Genomic DNA, 24,153 nt, shown 5'->3' with positions numbered 1-24,153 from the left:
AGGATTGTGTCTTGGGTTGCTGGACATGAAAGAACGTTGCGAAAATGAGAGAATTACTGGTTTCGATGGCTTATGAGAAAGTGTTCATAAAATAATCCCTTTAACAATCCTATGGTCGAAACATGGTAAGTCATACCTCATGAAATTACAAAAAACTAGCAGGTTAAACAATTACATTTATGGTTAAATCGCTTCAAAATGTTGACTGCCTCCGCTCAAATTGCAAGGTGGGCGATGTTGCAGTGAGCAACAGGCATTGGCCTTTCGGAACGAACATGGCTCAAGTGTGTCGACAGAATCGAGCCTTTAGATATTAATAATGATCCTGCATTATAATTCTCAAACATGACTGGCGTTTAGTGTATATACAGTTGAAGTCGGAAGTTTACATACACCTTAGACAAATACATTTAAACTCAGTTTTTCACAATTCCTGACATTTAATCAGAGTAAATAATCCCTGTCTTATGTTAGGATCACCACTTTATTTTAAGAATATAAAAATGTCAGAATAAGAGAATTATTTATTTCAGCTTTTATTTCTTTCATCACATTCCCAGTGGGTCAGAAGTTTACATATACTCAATTAGTATTTGGTAGCATTGCCTTTAAATTGTTTAACTTGGGTCAAACATTTCAGGTAGCCTTCCACAAGCTTTCCATAATAAGTTGGGTGAATTTTGGCCCATTCCCCCTGACAGAGCTGATGTAACTGAGTCAGGTTTGTAGGCCTCCTTGCCCACAAATCTTCTATAGGATTGAGGTCAGGGATTTGTGATGGCCACTCCATCCAATACCTTGACTTTGTTGTCCTTAAGCCATTTTGCCACAACTTCGAAAGTATGCTTGGGGGTCATTGTCCATTTGGAAGACCCATTTGCGACCGAGCTTTAACTTCCTGACGGATGTCTTGAGATGTTGCTTCAATATATCCACATCATTTTCCTGCCTCATGATTCTAACTATTTTGTGAAGTGCACAGTCACTCATGAAGTAAAGCATCCCCACAACATGATGCTTCCAACCCCATGCTTCACGGTTGGAATGGTGTTCTTCGGCTTGCAAGCGTCCCCCTTTTTCCTCCAAACGATGGTCATTAAGGCCAAACAGTTCTATTTTTGTTTCATCAGACCAGAGGACATTTCTCCAAAAAGTATTATCTTTGTCCCCATGTGCAGTTACAAACCATAGTCTGGGTTTTTTTAATGGTGGTTTTGAAGCAGTGGCTTCTTCCTTGCCGAGCGGCCTTTCAGGTTATGTCGATAGAGGACTCGTTTTACTGTGGATATAGATACTTTTGTACCAGATTCCTCCAGCATCTTCACAAGGTCCTTTGCTGTTGTTCTGGGATTGATTTGCACTTTTCGCACCGCGTCTCCTTCCTGAGCGGTATGACGGCTGCGTGGTCCCATGGTGTTTATACTTGCGTACTATTGTTTTTACAGATGAACGTGGTCCCTTCAGGCATTTGGAAATTGCTCCCAAGGATGAACCAGACTTGTGGAGGTCTACAATTTCTTTTTCTGAGGGCGTGGCTGATTTCTTTTGATTTTCCCATGATGTTAAGCAGAGGCACTGAGTTTGAAGGTAGGCCTTCAAATATATCCACTGGTACACCAATGATTGACTCAAATGGTGTCAATTAGCCTATCAGAAGCTTCTAAAGCCATGACAATTTTCTGGAATATTCAAGATGTTTAAAGGCACAGTCAACTTCGTGTAAGTAAACTTCTGACCCACTGGAATTGTGATACAGTGAATTATAAGTTAAATAATCTGTCTGTAAACAATTGTTGTTAAAATGTACTTGTGTCATGCACAAAGTACATGTCCTAACCGACTTGCCAAAACTATAGTTTGTTAACAAGAAATGTGTGGAGTGGTTGAAAAACGAGTTTTAATGACTCCATCCTAAGTGTATGTAAACTTCCAACTTCAACTGTATGTATCTATGTATGTATTTCTACACACACACACACACACACACACAAACTTTCAAGCGCCTACATGTCAGCATCGCTCTGGACATGACAGGCTATAGCCAATAATCATTGGCTGTCATCTACACGAAGGCAAATTATTTATGTACATTAACATAAACGTACACCATGTTTTTCTTAACCTCTTGAAACTAGGGGGCACTATTTTTTTTTTTTGAAAAATAACGTTCCCAAAGTAAACTGCCTATTTCTCAGGACCAGATGCTAGAATATGCATATAATTAATTGACAGCTTAGGATAGAAAACACTCTAAAGTTTCCAAAACTGTCAAAATATTGTCTGTGAGTATAACAGAACTGATACTGCAGGCGAAACCCTGAGGAAAATCTTAGCGTTGTGACCGCTATTTCCGGTGGATTTCTGAACATAACGTGACAAACAAGCGGGGATATTTTGGGTATAAAAATAATCTTTATGGAACAAAAGGTAAATTTGCTGTCTAACTGGGAGTCTCGTCAGTGAAAACATCCGAAGATCAAAGGTAAACGGTTGATTTGATTGCTTTTCTGATTTTCGTGACCAAGCTTCCTGCTGCTAGCTGGACATAATGTTATGCTAGGCTATAGATAAACTTGCACATATGCTTGTCTTACTTTGGCTGTAAAGCATAATTTCAAAATCTGAGATGACAGGATGATTAACAAACAGCTAAGCAGTGTTTCACTATATTTCACTTGTGATTTCATGAATATGAATCATTTCTAGTAATATGTTTTGACCGTTGCGCTATGCTAATTAGTGTAGTTGATGACAATTCTCACCGATACGGGATAGGTATTTCCAAGAGGTTAAAAGAATAGCTCGTAAAGGGCCTCCTGGGTGACGCAGTGGTCTAGGGCACTGCATCGCAGTGCTAGCTATGCCACCAGAGACTCTGGGTTCGCGCCGAGGCTCTGTCGCAGCCGGCCGCCACCGGGAGGTCCATGGGGCGACGCACAATTATCCTAGCGTCGTCCGGGTTAGGGAGGGTTTGGCCGACAGGGATATCCTTGTCTCATCGCGCATTAGCGACTCCTGTGGCGGGCCGGACGCAGTGCACGCTAACCAGGTGCACAGTGTTTCCTCCGACACATTGGTGCGGCTGGCTTCCGGGTTGGATGCGGGCTGTGTTAAGAAGCAGTGCGGCTTGGTTGGGTTGGGTTTCGGTGGACGCATGGCTTTCGACCTTCATCTCTCCCGAGACCGTACAGGCGTTGTAGCGTTGAGACAAGATAGTAACTACTAACAATTGGATACCACAAAATTGGGGGAAAAGGGGTGGGAAATTCAACAAAAAAAACAAAAAATATCTAGTGTTTGTCAGTTTTCAAATAAATGTAATTGGCTATTTTGGTTAATGGCCTTGGTGCCCTAGTAGATGGCCTTTGCGTCCTGAAATATATATTTTTACCCTTATTTCACCAGGTAAGATGACCTAGAACACATTCATATTTACAGCAACGACCTGGGGGATATTTACAGGGTAGAGGAGGGTATGAAAGAGACAATTGGAAGCTGGGGATAATTAGATGGCCATGATGGTATAAGGGGCCAGATTGGGAATTTAGCCAGGAGACCAGGGTTGACACCCGTACTCTTACAATAAGTGCCATGGGATCTTTAGTGACCATGAAATTCTAGGCCTGCATATAGTAATTTAATGGAATCTCTGTGGATATGAGCCCATTGTGTACCTGCATGAGCTGCTGTTTGAGCTTCTGGCTGTCTGAGAGGTGCAGCTCACTGAGAAGGTCAGACACCAGGCCAGGGGCAGGCCTCAGGAACACATCACTGTTCCTGGGGGTGGAGAAGCGCTGGACGTGCCCATTTGCCTTGGGGTTAGGATTAGTAGGAGCGCAACCAGACCCTGGGCCATTGTTGTAACCACTGTCCTGGTCGTGCTCCTGGTCCTCAGAGCTCCTCTGGCCCCCTCCGCTATCGCCACTGTCATCCAGCTGCTCCAGGTGCAGCTCCAGGTTGCCCACAGAGTCGAAGGGGTTGAGGGCCAGGGCCGAGAGCTCCCTCCTCAGGCTGTTCTTCTGCTCCCTCTCCTCTTTCAGGGCCTCCAGGGCCTCGTCCAGTTGATGCTCAGCGATCTCCCTCAGCCGCGCCGCCTCCTCCAGCTGGGCCCTGAGAACCTCGTCCTGCTCCTCCTTGTGGGTGAGCTCCAGCTTCACCGCCTCAAACTCCACCTGCAGATGACAAACGAGGGGGCATGTGAGGACAGAAACTCAGAGAGAGTAGGCCTGAGTATGTTTACACTGTGTTAGTAGTGTTTTGAATGTTCCGGAAAATAAAAGTGAATGTTATCTGGTCATGTCTGTTGGGTGGTACTGGACTAGGAATGTGTAACTGTAAAATGCATAGATTATTATTACTCTTGACCATAGAACATCAACAGGAATGTTCTACATCGATTACTTATGGCTGGCAGTTGGTAAAATATATTTTTTTAAACTTTTGAATAATTGATCCGCACTACTTGGCCAACTCATGAGTAAAATGACAAACGAGTTAGCACAGTTTACATCACATTTACAGTAGGCTTACGCGTGACCAGGATGAGAATCTTATCTCTCCTGATTGTTCACTGAGAAGTCCCACTGGAGCGATGCCATTGTCTCACATCAACTGAGATGACTCCCCAAAAATGACTGTGTGTCAAGACAGATTGACAGGGACAAACACAGTCAAGGCACTGTCAGCCAAACTCAGAACATACACCAGACAAGGCTAGCCCTTATTCATGAACCACTGGGAAAGAACCCTCAGACACTAAACCCAGCAGGAGATGGCGACTCAAATGGACAGGAAGAATAGAAACCAACCCGACCACAGAATGATCTGGAACCCGCTATTGTCCATTTAGAAATAAACACATTTCTACTGTTTGGTATGACATGGCACATTTTTCAGCAGTTACACAAGGTTCTGAGTAAATCTGGGTATGCATTCCATGACCCTTTTTGGGAAGAGTAGGAGTATTCTGGCCCAAGTCCCAAACTGGCTGTTGATGGGAGACCAGGGTTTGTTCAGTAGGGCACACTGCGGTTAAACTTCATTCAATAGAAAACTACAATCATATTGGACAAGTTCAGCTATATCCTCCGTTTCAATAAATGTTCTTCATACTGAACACGGCTCTGTGTTACCAGAATGTTGATGACATAGAAATACAATGAATAGAATGGGCTTGGAAGCTCTAACCCAGTCAATTTGACTGGTAAACTCATGGGTACGCTCGCAATAGTCTGAGTCGATACTCATGTCATAATAAGGAATTCCCCTCGACCACGCCCACAAACACTCTTTCCCACTGACCCCCCAGTGTAAAAGAACCAACTTCGCAGTTCATTTTTGGTTATACAAAAATAACAAAACATGCCAAAATGCTGCTGTGTTGTTCCATGTACATGTAACCAGGTCAAAAATCCCACATAGGGAAATGGAGCCTGCGAAAAGAGCCCTGTGGCTGCAGGCAATTCAGCATGGGAGAGCAGGGACCCAGTGTCCAAGCAGACTACACATAGCTGTTGTATGTGTGTGGAAAATATTTCAAATCACAGAAAAGCTCCTTCCATCAGCAAGGGCATTGAAACGTGGCTGGGTCTTTCAGCATGACAATGATCCCAAACACACCGCCCGGGAAACGAAGGAGTGGCTTCGTAAGAAGCATTTCAAGGTGCCGGAGTGGCCTAGCCAGTCTCCAGATCTCAACCCCATAGAAAATCTTTGGAGGGAGTTAAAAGTCTGTGTTGCCCAGCAACAGCCCCAAAACATCACTGCTCTAGAGGAGATCTGCATGGAGGAATGGGCCAAAAACAGTGTGTGAAAAACTTGTGAAGACTTACAGAAAACATTTGACCTCTGTCATTGCCAACAAAGTATTGAGATAAACTTTTGTTATTGATCAAATACTTATTTTCCACCATAATTTGCAAATAAATTCATCAAAAATCCTACAATGTGATTTTCTGGATTTTTTTTCCTAATTTTGTCTGTCATAGTTGAAGTGTACCTATGATGAAAATTACAGGCCTCTCATCTTTTTAAGCCAGAGAACTTGCACAATTGGTGGTTGACTAAATACTTTTTTGACCCACTGTATGTACAGCAGATCCCCTTATTGTATTGGACACTTAACATCTACTTTTAGAGGCCATTCAATACAGTACTCATTAAAACAAAATCAGTTTAGGTCAAACGAGATTAGACTAATAAAGGAAATAGAGGAAGTAACAGTGCAGGTAGATGGTAATGATACTGTACTAGAGGCACAAAATAGGTTAGAGGAAAAACAAAGAAATGGAGGTACTTATTCAAGAACGATTAAGTGTAATTTGTTACAAAAATAAAGGAAATTGGATGGAAAATTGTAAAACGCACAACCTTTTATTTTATTTTTAATCTTCAACATAGAAATGCTACCAAAAATAATTTACAGAAACTCGTTAAATGGAGTCATTCATGAGTCACCATATTATATTTGGAAAGAGGAAGCAAAATATTTTCTGCATGTTTTCTTTAAGTCTTCATTTCCACTGAATGATGTTAACTAAGGATTTCTTTCATAATAATAATGTAAAATGATCAAATTTACAGAAAGACCTGTGTGAAGGCCAACTTACAGAAGAGGAACTTTGAAAATATTTCATTGCCCCAGTCTGAAAAAACACCCGGGCTTGATGGTATACCAGTATCAGACCTTTTTTGATGTTCTCAAAGATCCATTATTAGCATGTTTTAATTACTCCTATATAAATGGTAGACTTTCAGGTACTCAACCAGGTCTGATTTCATTACTACTAAAACAGGACCCAGGTGGTAAGTATAAAGATCCAGTCTAGGCCTCTAACACGTCAATAATGTGGATGCGAAAATCCTGGTGAAATGCATAGTGCACAGAATAAAAAAGGTTTTATCAGATACAAGTTTTATTTACATGGACGATATATTGGAGATAATTTACATGAAAACAATTGAACATTATGAAATATCAAAGATTCCAGGACTGGTCTTCACAGCAGATTTTGAAAAGGCGTTTGATAAAGTATGACTAGAATATATAAATGCCTGGATTACTTTAATTTCTGTAAATCTTTTATACAATGGGTTAAAGTTATGTACAGCAACCTCAGATGTAAAATAGTAAATAATGGTTACTTCTCAAAGTATTGAGCTTTTAAGAGGACTAAAACAAGGCTGTCCGTTGTCTCCATATCTACTTATTATGGCCATTGAAATACTAGCTATTAAAATTAGATAAAAACCAAACATCAAGGGGTCAGAAATCCAGGGGATAAAAACAAAAGTGTCAATGTATGCCGATGACAAGTGTTTTCTTAAGTCTGCAATCTGGATCCCTGCAGTCTCATTAAAGATCTTGATCACTTTTCTAGCCTCTCTGGACTAAAACCATATTACGTATGGATTGTAAAAAAAATATCAAATTAAAAAGTGTTTACACTACCTTGCAGTTTAACAATAAAATGGGCAGATGGTGAAGTAGACATACTTGGTATTCACATCTCAAAACTATAAATTAACTTACCACAATCAATTTCAATAGAAAGTTAGCAAAAATAGAAAGAATTCTGCAACCATGGAGAAGTAAATACTTCACATTGATGAACTCTTTGGTCCTATCAGTTCACTTACTGACTAAATGGCACTGCCTACTCCAGACTTGTTTTTAAAGTCAAATGAGCAAAAAATATTTATTTTAATTTGGAATGCTAAGCCAGACAAATGTAACGTGCCTATTGATAATGATTATGAGTTTGGGGGGCTAAAATTTTTACATTTTAAAGCGTTAAACCTCTCACTAAAAGCTTCACTCATACATAAGTTACACTTAAACCCAAAATGGTTCCCAGTAGATTAAGGCTCATCCTTTTTTTATACTGCCATTTTGCCTTACAGATAGCTTCTCATTTCCAACTAATTGAAAATGAAATGTTGTTTAAAGTATTGCCCTTTCTTAAACAAGCTATACAAAGCTAGTTACAATTATTAAAAAAATATAAAACAAATATTACAACAAATGTTATGGTTAAAATATAAAACAAATATTACAACAAATGTTATGGTTAAACTCAAATATAATGATTAATATAAAATAAATTATGGGGGAAAATAATAATAATAATAATATTATATTTATTAATGATATTATGAATAGGATCAGAGGAGTTATGTCACATATGCAGCTATGCGAATATGTGCTCAATACAAATTTACAACCACCTGATTGCAACATTACCAAAAAAAATGGAAGAGGCAAGTGTAAAAGGGAGAAGGCAGGGAACTTATTTGCCGGCCATATATTAAAGATACAAATTGGCCGAAAGGAATTAGCACAAATAGAAAAATATACCAGTTTCATTTGAGGACAAAAATGGTGACAGCTGCGCCATACAGGTTGCAAAAAAATATATTTCCGATGATATTTCATGAACTGGTACAAAAAAACAACACTTGATTCAACACTTTTTTCCCCAAGTTTTTCTATTTAAATACTATTATTTATCATAGGTACACTTCAACTGTGAGACGGAATCTAAAACAAAAATCCAGAAAATCTCAAATTGATTAAATACATTTTCCCCCTCAATCTACACACAATGCCCCATAATGACAAAGAGAAAACAGGTTTAGACATTTTTGAAAATGTATTACAAATTTTAAAAAACAGAAAAACCTTTTGAATAAGTTTCAGAATAAGTTTGCTATGAGACTCCAAATTGAGCTCAGGTGCATCCTGTTTCTATTGATCATCCTTGAGATGTTTCTACTACTTGATTGGAGTCCACCTGTTGTAGATTCAATTGATTGGACATGATGTGAAAAGGCACACACCTGTCTACCTAAGATCCTGCAGTTGACAGTGCATGTCAGAGCAAAAATCAAGCTAGGAGGCCAGAGGAATTGGGGAAGGTCTGGGGAAGGGTACCAAAAATGCTCTGCAGCTTTGAAGGTCCCTGAGAACACAGTGGCCAAGACTCTTCCTAGAGCTGGCCGCCCAGCCAAACTGAGCAATCAGGAGGAGGGCCTAGGTCAGGGTGGTGACCAAGAAGATGGTCACTCTGACAGAGCTCCAGAGTTCCTCTGTGGAGATGGTTGTTCTTCTGGAAGATTCTTCCATCTCTGCAGCACTCCACCACGCAGGCCGTTATGGTAGAGTGGCCAGACGGAAGCCACTCAGTAAAAGGCACACGACAGCCCACTTTTGTTTGCCCGAGTTTGCCGAAAGGCACCTAAAGGACACTCAGACCATGAGAAACAAGATTCTCTGGTCTGACAAAACCAAGATTGAACTCTTTGGCATGAATGCCAAGCGACACGTCCGGAGGAAACCTGGCAACATCCCTACAGTGAAGCATGCTGGTGGAAGGATCATGCTGTGGGGATGTTTTTCAGCGAGAGGGAATCAGGATCAAGGGAAAGATGAATGGCGCAAAGTACAGAGAGATCCTTGTTAAAAACCTGCTCAGGACCTCAGACTGGGGTGAAGATTCACCTTCCAATAGGACAATGACCCTAAGCACACAGTCAAGACAACGCAGGAGTGGCTTCGGGACAAGTCTCTGAATGTCCTTGAATGGCCCAGCCAGAGCCCGGACTTGAACCCAATCTAACATCTCTGGAGAGACCTTAAAATAGCTGTGCAGCGACACTCCCAAGCCAACTTGACAGATCTTGAGTGGCTGCTGCCAACATACTGACTCAACTCCAGCTCACTTTAATAATGGAAATTGATGTAAAAATGTATCACTAGCCACTTTAAACAATGCCACTTAATATGTTTACATACCCTACATTACTCATCTTATATGTATATACTGTACTCGATACCATCTACTGCATCTTTGCTATGCCTTTCTGTAACATCACTCATTCATATATCTTTATGTACATATTCTTTATCCCTTTACACTTGTGTATAAGGTAGTAGATGTGGAATTGTTAGGTTAGATTACTCGTTGGTTATTACTGCATTGTCGGAACTAGAAGCACAAGCATTTCACTACACTCGCATTAACATCTGCTAACCATGTGTATGTGACAAATAACATTTAATTTGAGAAGAATGGGAAAAACTTCCCAAATACAGGTGTGCCAAGCTTTTAGTGACATACCCAAGAAGACTCAAGGCTGTCATCGCTGCCAAAGGTGCTTCAACAAAGTACTGAGTGAAGAGTCTGAATACTTATGTAAATGTGATATTTCAGTTGTAAATGTTTAATACATTTGCAAGTGTGTCTATAAACCTGTTTTTGCTTTGTCATTATGGGATATCGCGTGTAGATTGATGAGATATATTTTAAAATCTATTTAAGAATAAGGCTGTAACGCAACAAAATGTGGGAAAAAGTCAAGGGGTGCAAATACTTTCCGAATGCACTGTACATACAGGCCTAATGAAAAATATAGTAACCTGTATTTAAATGTAGCAATTCAACAACAAACGCTTTCCATATCAAAGTGTAAGAAAAATAAGTTAACAGATTATGAAATGGCAAGTCTGTAGTGCGTTCTGCCAGGCTGCGGTCCCCGGGCACGCAAAGCTCCACTATTAATTAGGCCTTGGCCTACATTTTTCTACAAGGAAATTGCTATACCTGGGCTATAACACAGCACAATGAGGAATGTATTATTGTTATCAAGTGAATACACAATTATTGTAAACTGAAGTGATTTAGGCTCATTTGAATAACCCCCGAAATAACTGCATATTTGGATCAGTTTGGATCTATTCTCGACAGTTTAGAAGAACCAGAAAGGTACATTTGCAGGCCACTCATATGGTGTAGGCCTATTTCATCAGGATGCAGCACGGCAGTAAGACAGGAAAATATGGGCTTCTCCTTGAATGCTGTAGCCTATTTTACATTTAGCAAGCAAGAGCAATCTCTCCTCCAATACGCTATTAGTAGGCTAAAGGAAATAAGTCGAAATAAGTGTCCAACAAGCTTTTGTAATCTGTCTTTTCCTGGGACTCCACAAGATTAAAAAGGAATAGTCGTTGCAGCAGAGAGGCCAGGTGCGTAATTGTGCAACAGAACAAAGACAGGATCGAGATCTAGCCTATAGCGTAAGTAGAAGCATATGCATATTAGACCATAATTCATAAGCTCAATATTATTCTTAATAACGCAGTGAATGTTAATCAGATAACAAAATCATAGGTAGCCTTCACTATGTGGGCTCCTGAGGCTGCGCTGAGTGCACTCCCTCACAGTTCCCGGATACGCAGCTCGAAAAGCTACCCTATCGTTTCAGTTTTTTTAGGGACAAGAAATATTTCCTCCTTGGCTACAACAAGATAATGTAATGTAGAATGTTATTATTGTTTTCAAGGGAGTACAAAACTCTAGTCTACACTGTCAACTGCAGTGAATAGCGTGTCATTTGAATAACCTTTCAAAAGCCTGGGGTTTTGAATGCATATTCATTTTGAAATAACTTGCCTGCCTGCGATTGGGCAACCACTTGGATCAGTTAGTTTTTTTTCTTCTCTCTACAGTTTAGGCTTCAAGGTCAAGGCACATTAACAGGACAGTAATATGCAATTTTTTGTCATGACGTATCAGCTAACAGAAATGCTAATGCAAGGATTTCTAGTGAGGCACATGTGAATTATGATAATGCACAAGCGCGGAGGAAGTTATATCTATAGTTTCCACGTTTGGCTTTAGTCGTTTAAAAGACTTCTTAAAAATTAGGTGGACACACAAGAGCGTATATATCATTAGGAACACCTTTCCATAACAGTTTTCACCTGGATTCACCTGGTCTACCTATGATCTATTATTGATGTCACCTTTAAAATCCACTTCAATCAGTGTAGATGAAGGAGAGGAGACAGGTTAAAGGAGGATTTATTTTGCTGCGAGACAATTGAGAAATGGATTGTGTATGTGTGCTATTCAGAGTGTGAATGGACAAGACAGAAGATTTAAGTGCCTTTAAACGGGGTATGGTAGTTGTTGCCAGGCGCACCGGTTTGTCAAGAACTGCAACGCTGCTGGGTTTTTCATGCTCAACAGTTTCCCGTGTATCAATAAGGTTCCACCACCCAAAGGACATCCAGCCAAATTGACAACTGTGGGAAGCATTGGAGTCAACCTGGGCCAGCATCCCTGTGGAACGTTTTTGATACCTTGTAGAGTCCATGCCCCAAACAATTAAGGCTGTTCTGAAGGCAAAAGGGGGTGCAACTCAATATTAGGAAGGTGTTCCAAATGTTTTGTACACTTAAGTGTCCATCATTACCCATTATGCCAGCTTTCTGATTGCATTCTGTATTTATATTTTGATGTGTGTATTTTCTGTAATTCAGGGCTCATTTGTAAGAGACCTTGGTCTCAGAGTGACTCCCTGATAAAAATAAAGGTTAAATAAAATTGACTTGAATGGAGACACCTTTTCTATTCATTCTATTTCTATGGTTGATTATCAGTGAGGTGAGTGGTGAGAAGGGAGAGACTCTGACCTGGTTCTCCTTGAGTACAGACACCTGTTTCTGCAGACAGGTGTTCTCCTCCTCCAGCTCACTGTTGTCCTGGAGCTGCTGGAGCTCCCGCACCTTATACTCCTTCATCTCATTCCTCATGTGGCCCTTCTCCGCCTCCCAACACTCACACTCCTGTGAACGCAAACACGCGCTCAGTGGAACTAATTACACATTAACGTTATGGAAGCACTGCACATTGCTCCTTACTAAACATTAAGACACAAGAGACTAGCAGGAATTAAGGGTGTAAAGTAATTCCTTATTTGACTAATACTAGGAATACCTACATTTGAGTTGAATGGAGAGACTAACAAATTACATTAAATAGTTTTATCTTTCCATATGCAAGAAAATATTGGTGGGTAAAGCATTCAGTATCTCAGTGAATGGATAGGCCGTATATTTATACCTTCTTTAGCTGGGATGAGAGGCCAGCCAGACGGTCGATCTCTGCGTGAGCGTTGCCCAGAGTGATACGCGCCTGCCGTAACTCCACCTGAAGCTCAGCCATGCTGGTTGCCATGGCAGCCTCCTTGCTGGCAGTTTCCTGCAGCAGGCACTCCTCCCGGGTCTCCCCATCTGCTGCTGCACGCTTGTGGTGGTTCACAGAGTCTGACAGAGCCTAGTACACACAGACGGAGACAAAGCAAAGAGATAGGCATTTATTTCGGTGTCACGTAGACTCTGCCAGAGCCTACAAACAGACAGACAAAAGCAAAAAAAGGCACCATTTATTTGTAGAGTTGGTTGTGTGACCACCATATGGTGGTCTGTATGGCATAAGGTCTATCACTGGAGTGAAAACTACAACACAGTGCCAAATCTACTGAAAACACAGCACTTTTTACTTAGACCCAAAACAACAAAGATGTATATCTGTGCCAGTGGAAATAGGACTCCACAGACCAGCTGTGGAAATCTGAGCAGTCTTGAGTACATCCCATGCATAACTTAGGCCAACATTTCCTCAGTTGAGAATGTGGTACTACAAACCAGATTAACCTATGGGACAAGCCAAAGAGGAATATATTCTTTCAAATGACAGTTGACATCACCAGTCTGTCTAGAAAATCAGTCAATGAAATAAACTCTCACTAAAGGATATGGAACACACACCGAACCACTGGCCATGACTATATGTGAGGGTTAGATGGATTGGACATGGTAGGAAAAAGATTGTAGAATCCCATGAGAAGCTGTCTCTAATCATGTCTGTTGAGCAGCCATGCACAAGGACAACGCCCCATGTCACTAGCCAGGGAAGGATTACTACTGAGACTGCCTGGTGCTGCTACTGCCCTAGCTCAAACCAGTCTGGTAAGATATATATCAAACTAATTTGAATTTACGTTTTAGCGCAATATTTCAAATGCTTGTATCTCCTTCGCTCCTTCTGTGCTGAGTAAACTGTGCACCTTCCCACTCGCTCACAGATACCAAGCCACTCCCCCTGCCACTCTACAACAAAGACAAAAGATCACTTCTTCCTCCCTGACAACAAGCAGTTTCAACTTGCTATTTGCATTTGATGTTTGGTCCATCAGAAATCAGTCGATTTCCCTTCTAATGAAACACTTTACATGTCTCAAGTTCCAAATTTAGAACATAGCAGACCCTACAAAAATGGGAGTATCAAAGAACATGATTGTGGAACATTTATTTTCTGTTTCTTTCGTGCGCTAGCAGCATTTTACCCACATACTGTTGGGTGCTAGCAGTCTAGTCCGTGTTTTATAAATGTGCAATGAGCATAACATGCATTTATATAAGGAATTGACTTGACAACTCGTTCTCATTCTTAGAAATGCTAATCTTCTTATCCAGGTAGGCCACTTGATTTCAAAACCTAAACAAAGTGAACAGACTGTTGTTCAAACAGGTTGCAGACGGACAGGATGGTGTATTCAAAACAATTAAACCACACATAGAACAATGAGACAGATATTTCACCGGACGTATCACTGTGAAGCACCCGTTTGGCATTCACACTCACTACCATCCAGAAGGCGAGGTCAGTACAGGTGCATCAAAGCTGGGGCCGAGACTGAAAAACAATTTAAATCTCAAGGCCATCAGATTGTTAAATAGCCATCGCTAGCCGGCTACCACCCAGTTACTCAACCCTGCACCTTGGAGGCTGCTGCCCATCTACATAGACATGGAATCTCTGGCCACTTTAATAAAGGGACACTAGGAACACTACTGCAAAATGTGTGTGTGACCAATACAATTTGATTTACAGAAATAAACAAACCCGTAGCATCGGTAATCTCTTAACAAGGACATGCCGAGCACAGACATGTAAACCCTTTCGCCTAACTTCATTCTATTCTCGCTGGACTCTACCTCACTAATATAATTTGGTCCTTACACTAGGCGACATACCTGTTGACTCATTCAACGTCAAAACGTATTACGGTGGTGGTAAATAGGCCTATATCTCATGATTAGTCAGGGCTTGACATTAAGGCTTGTCCAGAACAAGTACATATCAAAAATTAAATAAAAAAAATCAGACCACAAAATAGTTTTCAGTAAAAGAAAATATACCAATATCAAACAATTACTCTGATCAGAATTGGATGAAGAAAACATTTTAGACAGAGCTAGTCTCAACAAGGCAGTGCAAAAGTCCCGGTCAAAAATGTTTTGTTATTTTCTCTCTCCAATAAACGTAGAATGATCTGGGCCAATAGCCGAAGTCTATTTTCTATAGCGGACACTCAGGTGTCATATTGTTATAGAAACTCAAATGGTCTATTTTCTCTACATTTTATATGAATATGTCTTGGCCTAGTAAGGCACTCTTTCAGTTTAACGCATGATAGATTTATCCTACCGCGCTATTTCATGATCAGTTCTAGGCCCTCAAAAAGTTCAAAGTTGGGCCTATGGTAATAATGAGATGGGACAAATAGCAAGATATAAAAATCGAATGAGAAATTTGAACAAAGCTTACAGTTGAGAAAAGCAGTTATAAAGACAAAAATGATGCACATGAAAAAAAATCCCTCCTTGCCGTTTGCGAATCAAACGACCAAAAGGCTAATATCTGAAATATCATAAAACCATACATTTATTAAGAATATTTTCAAAACTAGTCTAATAGTGTTTAAGTTGCAGCTTTTAAATGGGAATAATTATGGAAGTCGGAGTCCATGCTCTTCTCATATTTTTTTTTGAATTACAAATATATTGGGCCACAAGTGAAATTTAACAACAAATATCAAGATGACAAGTCAAAAGAAAACAGGCTACATACAGCTGATAAAAGCTCATGAAATAAATGCCCAGTTGGTCTAAGCCTATTTCCATATTATTTTAGGAATGTGTAACCTACCTAAAATGCATATAGTAGCCTAATAAGAGAAGAGGATGAGACAAACATGTGAATCAGTTTATAATGATCCAGTTCTGAGGACATCAGAGTTGCTCTGCAGCCCACGATGACTTACAACCCATCACAAGACGCACAGCCAGCGAGGCTCGTTGACTGTGTCACTCACTTCGGCACACACTTCAATGCCACACCTCCAGCAGAGTTCAATAGGCTATTCGAAAATATTTGGCTCCACTAAATATATTGGGTGTTTTGTCTATGTCATGATTCCTCTCGTCTATGGGCAAGCGTAGAAAAAACATTTCTGATCTCTGCTATGTACTCAACCCTTTTCTGCCAAAGGTGTTTCTGGCCTTTTGGGGGGGCTGACTTGTCCGAAAGCTGACTGCTTTCGGACAAGTAATAATAATAATAATTTTTAAAAAAAGAATAATCTGTCCTACTGGTCCGATTATGTAATTTACTAAAGAAATGTGAACAAGCAACCTTTGCTGAACATGCAGTTACATAAAATATGGTATTTACTCACAACATGCAATGCATGATGGGCAGTTCCATTGTAACAGAATTACGCTGAGACTCCACTTTAAAATGTATACCAAACAAAAAACATTGATTTCAAAGTTTAAAGGCCCAATGCAGTAAGTCTGGGCGATACGTCCTAAAAAACCATATCCCAATTTTTTCAAATTTATGGGCGAGTCACAATATATATCTAGATCTTTTAAAATGTCCTCTAAATATGCTTTGTTGTACAATTAAAAAGGTTTAAAAAAACACTGCTTTTCAAACAGTCAGCAATAATCTAATAAATTAAGGGCTTATGAAGTTATACATAGGCTAAATATAAACCTTCCAAAGACCAGGTAGGGAAATCTTGGCAGATGGATAAAAAAATAATCAATAATCTAACAGCCAAAATATTTTTGACAAACAATAAAAAGGTTGTCCCGGGTGGCACAGCGGTCTAAGGCATTGCAGTGCTAGAGGCGTCACTTTAGACCCGGGTTCATTCCCGGGCTGTATCACAACCGGCCATAACCATACTTGGCTCATCGTGCTCTAGTGACTCCTTGTGGTGGGCAGCGCACCTGCAGGCTGACCACAGTCGTCAGGTGAACGATGTTTCCTCCGACACATTGGTGCGGCTGGCTTCCAGGATAAGTGGGCGGGGGTTACGAAGCGCGGTTTGGCGGGTCATGTTTCCGAGGACGCATGACTCGACGTTCACCTCCTGAGCCCATTGGAACGTTGCAGCGATTAGACAAGATCTAAATTGAGGAGAGTAGATGATGTGCTCCTAAATAGAAATGTAGAAGCAAACAAATACATTTGAGAACAATTAAAGTATTGAGTGTTTTAACCTGTTGGTACTAGGGGGCAGTTTTTTCATTTTTGGAAAAAAAATCCAACCCTAATCTAGCACATCTGATTCAATAATGAGCTGGTTGATAAACTGAATCAGGTTAGTTACAACTGGGGTTGGAGCGAAAACGTACAAGAAGTTAGCTCTCAAGGAACAGGGTTGGAGAGCCTGACCTAGGACATCAACAGCCAGCCAGGGTTTCATTAAATATAGGCACAATATCTCTCTCTCTCTGCATATGGCATTCGGACAAAAAAAATATTCCCAAATGATGTGTGACCACCCGCCAACGTGGCTGGTGAAACAGACATTCTTACCAGCCAATGACAAAAATCATCCCGGATTTGGAAGGTGTAATTTCCAACCCTGCATAAGAACCATAATTGAATGAATTGTATATAAACTGTTTAACCTGTTTTTTGCAATAATCACTTATTTACTTTCAAGTAAATGGCCTTTCTGTTACAAATTTGACCAGAACCATGCTTAATGCACATTCACTAATAAATACTAACTTTTTGTAGCAGGCATTATAGACACAGGTCTCAAACAAGCTCTCAAGCACAAGGCCACCTGCTAGTGAGTTGCCAGTTAATCTTTATATTCAAGTTGACTTGGATCCATTTGCAAGCTAACAAGGCATAACAGTTTCAATTGAACACACCCTACTGTCCATCTCCAAACAGTTTGAACAGCATGCTAACCTGTCCACTTTGTTCAGATGTTGAAATCAAGGGACCTAACTTTGCTCAGAATGAGAACGGGTTGCCAATTCCTTATAGAATTATGTTTAACGCTTATTGCACATTTACAAAACACAGACTAGACACCTAGTATAACAGTCTTTGGTTAAAATGCCGCAAGCAGTACATGGTACCGCAATGCCGTGCGTGACAAACTGAGCATACATTTCCCAGAATCAATGTTCATTGACAATCCCCTTTTAGTAGTGTCGCAATTGGCGGAGCTGAGACATTAAAAGGGTATCGTTAACTTCTCTATTATAGTAAAATGTTTCAATGTGTTTCAGTGTCCATATGACCAATTCTGTTGGACTAAACCTCAAATGCAAATAGGGAGTTGAAACCGCTTGTCAGAGAAGAAGAAGTGATCTCTCATATTTGTTGTTGTGAGTGGCAGGGGGAGGGGCTTGGTGTGTTTGTATAAACAGAGGGGAAGAAGCATTTTTATGAACTTATTTTGGATCTTAGCTTATTGCCTGCATTCCCACATTTGGGACAACGACTCCCATTGTTAGGGTAGAGACATGAGCATCTCGTCATTATAAACAGATCTCTGGTGTAAATGGTAAGGTGCACACAGCACAGAAAGAGCGAAGGAAACAAGACCAAAATGACAGAACAAACAGACAAACGCTCATGAAAGGGAAAAATAACTTGATTCTTGTGATACGGTCATTTGGAATATCACTCAAAAATATACATTTGAGTTAATCGAATTCAATAGATATATTGCCCAGCCCTACAATGCAACCTTTTTTAAAATCATAATATAAAATTATTTCTGGGTAACAAATAAGTACCTTACTGTGTTTTCATTTAAAATGGTCAAAAAGAAACAAATAGATTCTTAGCAAACAGAAATTCCTTAATTAAGCAAGTATTTTGCAAGGACTGTCTGGGAGTGGCCTGAGTGGGTAGGGGAAAACTGAAAATGAGCTGTTATGGCAGAGGTTTGGAAGTGTCTTGTTGGTCTATCAACTAATTTACCACCTGGTGATGTCTCCAGGCAGGCCAAAACTTCCATCCACCAAAACAGGCTGACATTTCAGGCGGTCTTTTCAAACATCTCTTACACTAAAAGGGCATTATCATAATTGTCACAGTATTATTCCAGCCTCAGTGTGGAAATATATATAAAAAACACAGGGAAACTAAATTTGACTGCACTGGGCCTTTAACAAACCACAGAACTATGCACAAGGACTAATTTAACAATTTACACTGAACATTTTATAAAAACACATTTACAGGACAAACTGAAGATACAAGGTTTGGTAACAATAAAACTGAGGGAGTTTTACCGTAATTCTGCACAGTTTCTCCAGTAAAATTGTAGTTTTTTCCCTGTGTAAATTGTTCAGTCGTCACTGTGCACAAGAGTTAGGGTTTGTTCAAATTTGAAATAATTTGTTTTTGTTTAGCATACATTTGAAAGTGAAAAATAATTGTACCTTACAATGAGGCATTTAAAACAGAATGGTAGCCCCATTTGTGCAGGGTCTATGTTGGATGCTACTAGCTGGAATAATGAATTAACAAAAGCAATAGTCAGAATGTGACTGTACGTTCCTTTACAATATACATTTTGAGATTATTTATTTACATGAATGCCGCTTAACCTTTATATTAATGATAATTATTTGCGTGCTATGAATAATATCTTTCCCTGCCCTGTTCACCCCTCTAATGCCATGCAGTCTACATTCAACAGAGCAGCTTAAAATTAATTCCAGTTTCCACTTCCAACATGGGATATGCTGACTAATGTGCCCTCATCCCTCCATCACAGATCCCTAGCAGAAATAAACAGTATCACATCTATACACATCAACATCATACGACACTACAGGAGCAGAAACCGACCTGTCCTCCTCTATCACACAAACTGAATGATTCATATGAACCCTAGGCTATGTCTCTTGAGTCTTGGGGAAACTGTCATTCAGCCAAGTTAGTAACAAGAGTTCAAGACGATAGAATATCTTCATGGAACCTATCAAATGTTCAGTAGGCAATACATACATTTCTACGTAACACTGGATTAAGAACAACTCCTGGCCAAACATTATGATTGTGATTATTTCTTTGTTTAGAACAGTTTAGCTAAAAGCTTCTGTCCGAACAGGAAGTCCATTGTGTGGCTAATCCTAGGTTGGTCAATACAGAGCAGCGTGTGACTGGCACTACTTGCACATCATCATCTGCTCATTTATCACTCCAGTGTTAATTTGCTCAATTGTAATTATTCGCTCCTATGGCCTATTTATTGCCTACCTCCTCATGCCTTTTGCACACACTGTATATAGACTATTTTTGACTTGTTTATTGTGTTATTGGCTTGCTTATTGTTTACTCCATGTGTAACACTGTGTTGTTGTCTGTGTCACACTGCTTTGCTTTATCTTGGCCAGGTCGCAGTTGCAAATGAGAACTTGTTCTCAACTAGCCTACCTGGTTAAATAAAGGTGAAATAGATCAAATCAAAAATGTAAAAACTTGTTCACACTGAAGTAGTTAGTGTGGAGCCTGATTAGACAAAGCAATACAAAATCTATCACAGAAAATGTCACCACCATGCACACGTAGTAGTAGCTTTAAGGTTGGAATTAAGGTTGGTATAGCTATAGACATTGAACACTTCTGCTGACCTCTTTGAGTTGCTGTTGCTCTTGTTTGAGGGTGTCATACTCCTCCTCCAGCTGGATGTGTTTCTTCTTCAGTTCAGCACTCTCCTCCAGCACCACTAAGCCATAACGGGCCGCCTGTAGTTTCTCCTCATTGGCCTCCCGGAGCTCCAAATTCAGCCTCACCACCTCCGCCCTCAGGTCATTGCCCCCCATCTCCATCTCATCCCTCTCCGCCTCAGTCCCTGCTTGGCCTGCCTCCTCAAGCATCTTGTCCTCTTCCACCTCCTTCCCCAATACTCCGCTTGAGACACCTGCTTCCTCTTTCAAGCCTCCTGCCTCATTACTGCTTGCTGTGGGGGATGAGGAAGGAAACAGCACAGGAACAATGATTGTTTCATCGGACAGTTCAAAGTCACAAATAGTAACCAATGAGTTGAAAGCAACTTCAAACTAACCTGAGGATTAACAATATGATTTGCCATCTTAAGAGTTGCTGGCAGCTGACAACTGGCTAAAATGGCGTGAAGTGAATAATAAACTTGGCAGCCCAGTCACAGACGGTCAAGAGTCAGATTATGTGATTAACGTTAGATGAGGTAAACTGGCTCTTCTCAGTCACTTTACTTGTGATCTTTGTTGTCAGGGTAAAGGCCATGGTAAAGAAAAATGTAACTGTCCGTCTGTAGCTAACGTTACTGTGTGCAGGCTATCAATCAGCTTATAGGCTAACGTTAACTTGCCAACCATGTTGGAAACTAGCTAGAAGCATTTCGGTGCACCTGCAAACTATGTGTAGGCGACCAATACAATTATATTTAATTTGTTAACAGTAGTTAGCGAAATAGCTAACGTGTTAGTTATGGCTTTAAGTTGATTCTTAAAGCGAACAAACAGTTAACGTCACCAGACATGGAGATTCGCAGATGGCTAGCCAACGTTCTCATTTTCTTAGCTAGCTACACTACTTAGTTGTCAGAACTGTCAAAACAAAGACTTCTGGCTATCTGTGGTCAGACTAGCTAGCTAGGCTAATTGTCTACCTAGAATTCAGCCGCTAACATAGCAATCAAGCGCATAGCTAACCAAATTACTTACCTCCAATATCGATTCACGTGTGGCCAAAAGTACAGTTGGTTATTTCAAAATCTTGTGTCGAAATGAAGCTAACCGGCAACCCTCAGAGAAAATATGACACTTCGTCGTCGAGTTTGTGTGGACAAGCTAACCGCCCCGGTTTTCCAGCCAATGTGCTTTTTGCTTTCTAGCTTGAGTTAGCACTTTGAAAGTCATTGCGCGCGGAAGCAACGAGAGTGAGTAGACACAGACCAGTGAACGACTGCCCCCTAGCAACGTCCAGTGTCACAACATTTGGAATGACTACAGACCATAGAAGTACAGACATCGCATCATTGAATCTGTACTACTATAGCGTCTGTGAGAGTACGGGCAGTGACATTGAATCCATTTTGAAGTTGGGGTTGGAACCGGTTCAGGGAACAGAACAGAAAAAAGAACTACATTTTTGAGGAACAGAATCAGAACTGGGAACGAAGGTGATCTATACAGTTCCGGAACAGAACCATTATTTTAAAAGCATGGGAAACGGTTAATCATGTTATTTTAGTTCCTGGCATGTTTTTTTCAGTCCCACAAAAAAACGCAACAAAGTACCTATACAAAGCCCTGACTCTGTCACTCAGAAACATATTCCAGTGCCTGTCTGTCAGATGGAAATATTTTATAGTCTGTTTATGCTACCTTCCTCACCCCCTGCGAAGGATAGGTTACTGTATCCTACTGGCGAAGTTACAAGCGTGATTCAGAAATTAGGTAGAGATTTTTAATTAGAGAATCATTTATTTATTAATAATTTATTAAATTTTTCACTGCTCTGAGTTTGCTAGTTTGTTATCACATTTCACATTTGATTTATTAACTACAAAAAGGTAAGATGTACATTTTATTCTGGTGCTGCTCTGCACACACAAGCTTGTTAGCTAGCTAGCTATCTAGCTAGCTAACAATAGCTCTAGTCCATTGTTAAGGCAACTCTCAGAAGTTCAAATACATTCAAAGTTACGTCATAGAAGCCGCTCCTCCGTAGATATAATTCTGTGGGCCTAATTCAGATAATGCATAGCATAACAAGATTCTTAGTGCTTCAAGCCAAGCCTCATCCTCCCTCTCTTGCTCTCTCCCCACCCACAAAATGTAAGTCTCATCTTGCTCTGTACACTTTTCTGTCTATCACGCATATAAACCACTAGGCTATTGCTTGCCAACTCCATAGTAAGCTGCTCTATCAGCACTGATTGGTGGTTATTTAATGTTGAGCTAGATGTAAAAAACAAATTTATATAAAAAATATTAGGTTTAAAAAGGAATAGAAAGGAACGACATAAACAGTACTTTTTTGGGGGGTTCTAAACGGTTCAGAACTTTTTTTTTGCTAGGTTGAAAAAAATATGGTTCTGTTCAGAATGTAAAAATTGACAATAATTTTGGTTCCAACCCCTGTTTTGAAGTAGTCAATAATCTTCTTATTTTACTACTTCTTATGAGATGGCAAAGAAACTGAAAAGGTGCACACAGTCCTGGAGTGTGTTGTTTGAACAGGTATAAAGCCAAGGTTGGCGATTTAGTGCCACCTGCAGTTATGGAGTGTTTGCGCACGAGTATAGTTCATTGGCTGATACCTACTGGTGACCTGGATGAAGAAGTCTCAACCCAGTTGACTACTTCAAAATGGTGATAGTCATCATGCTAAAACAGGGGTTTGGGCACTAGAGTTCTCTATCTATCTCTATGCTACAGACAGACACACAGATAATTATATTTTGTCAAATCAATTGTTACTCTGTTACAAAAAGCTTTCATTCCAAAGATAATGTCAAATAAACAGTTAAAAACAACGCATACAACTCGTTGCATGCTTCTGATCCATGTTCTCATTTTCTTATTGGAATAGCATAAACTCTTATTTTATTTTATTCATTATACAAAATGATCAACAATCTTGTTGATAGTGCTGTTAAGAAGGTAAAATTAAACATGTCTAGCAAAACGAAACAAGGGTATATAAATAAGAAAATACAGAATACATACAAAAAAAATATAAAAAATATATCCCAAAAAATATTTTAAAAATATGACAATTCCAGTGCATTTGTATTCACTCAGAATTGTTTTTAATTATAATGATTCAGGACATGCTAACTGGTTTTATAACTACAACGAGGTAGCAAGTCTGACATCTCTGAGTTTGCTAGTTTGGACTAGCATGTAAATGTGACATAAAACTGTTATGGTTAGGTATTTGTATTTATTATGGATCCCCATTAGCTGCTGCCAAGCCAACAGCTACGTTTTCTGGGGTCCAGCAAAATTAAGGCAGTTTGTACAATTTTTAAAACATTACAATACATTCACAACACACTATGTGCCCTCAGTGTCTTACTCCACCACTACCACATACATGTGTATAGTCCGTATGTTATCTTGTGTGTACGTGTAAGCATGTGTCTGTGCCGATGTTTGTGTTGCTTCACACTTCACGCTGTTCCATAAGGTTTTTTTTAATC

The 24,153-nt window shown here is 40.0% G+C and overlaps 1 protein-coding gene across 1 annotated transcript in view; it reads right to left on the bottom strand.

Moving 5' to 3' along the window:
* Nucleotides 1-22,013, bottom strand: part of LOC118360854 (protein bicaudal D homolog 2-like) — a 34,693-nt gene extending 12,680 nt beyond the window's left edge. Inside the window, exons 1-5 of the mRNA XM_035740336.2 lie at nucleotides 21,668-22,013; nucleotides 20,594-20,922; nucleotides 12,906-13,118; nucleotides 12,476-12,628; nucleotides 3,675-4,172 (exon numbers count right to left, since the gene is read on the bottom strand). Coding sequence (XP_035596229.2) covers nucleotides 3,675-4,172; nucleotides 12,476-12,628; nucleotides 12,906-13,118; nucleotides 20,594-20,839 — 1,110 coding nt within the window. The 5' untranslated portion in view covers nucleotides 20,840-20,922; nucleotides 21,668-22,013. The remainder of the gene's footprint in view (nucleotides 1-3,674; nucleotides 4,173-12,475; nucleotides 12,629-12,905; nucleotides 13,119-20,593; nucleotides 20,923-21,667) is intronic.
* Between the last annotated feature and the right edge of the window lie 2,140 nt (nucleotides 22,014-24,153).

Source organism: Oncorhynchus keta, chromosome 28 (assembly GCF_023373465.1).
Source record: "Oncorhynchus keta strain PuntledgeMale-10-30-2019 chromosome 28, Oket_V2, whole genome shotgun sequence".
NCBI classification, from domain to species: Eukaryota; Metazoa; Chordata; class Actinopteri; order Salmoniformes; family Salmonidae; genus Oncorhynchus; species Oncorhynchus keta.
The sequence above is the reverse complement of the archived record's forward strand: the minus strand, read 5'-3'. Positions and strand labels throughout refer to the sequence as shown.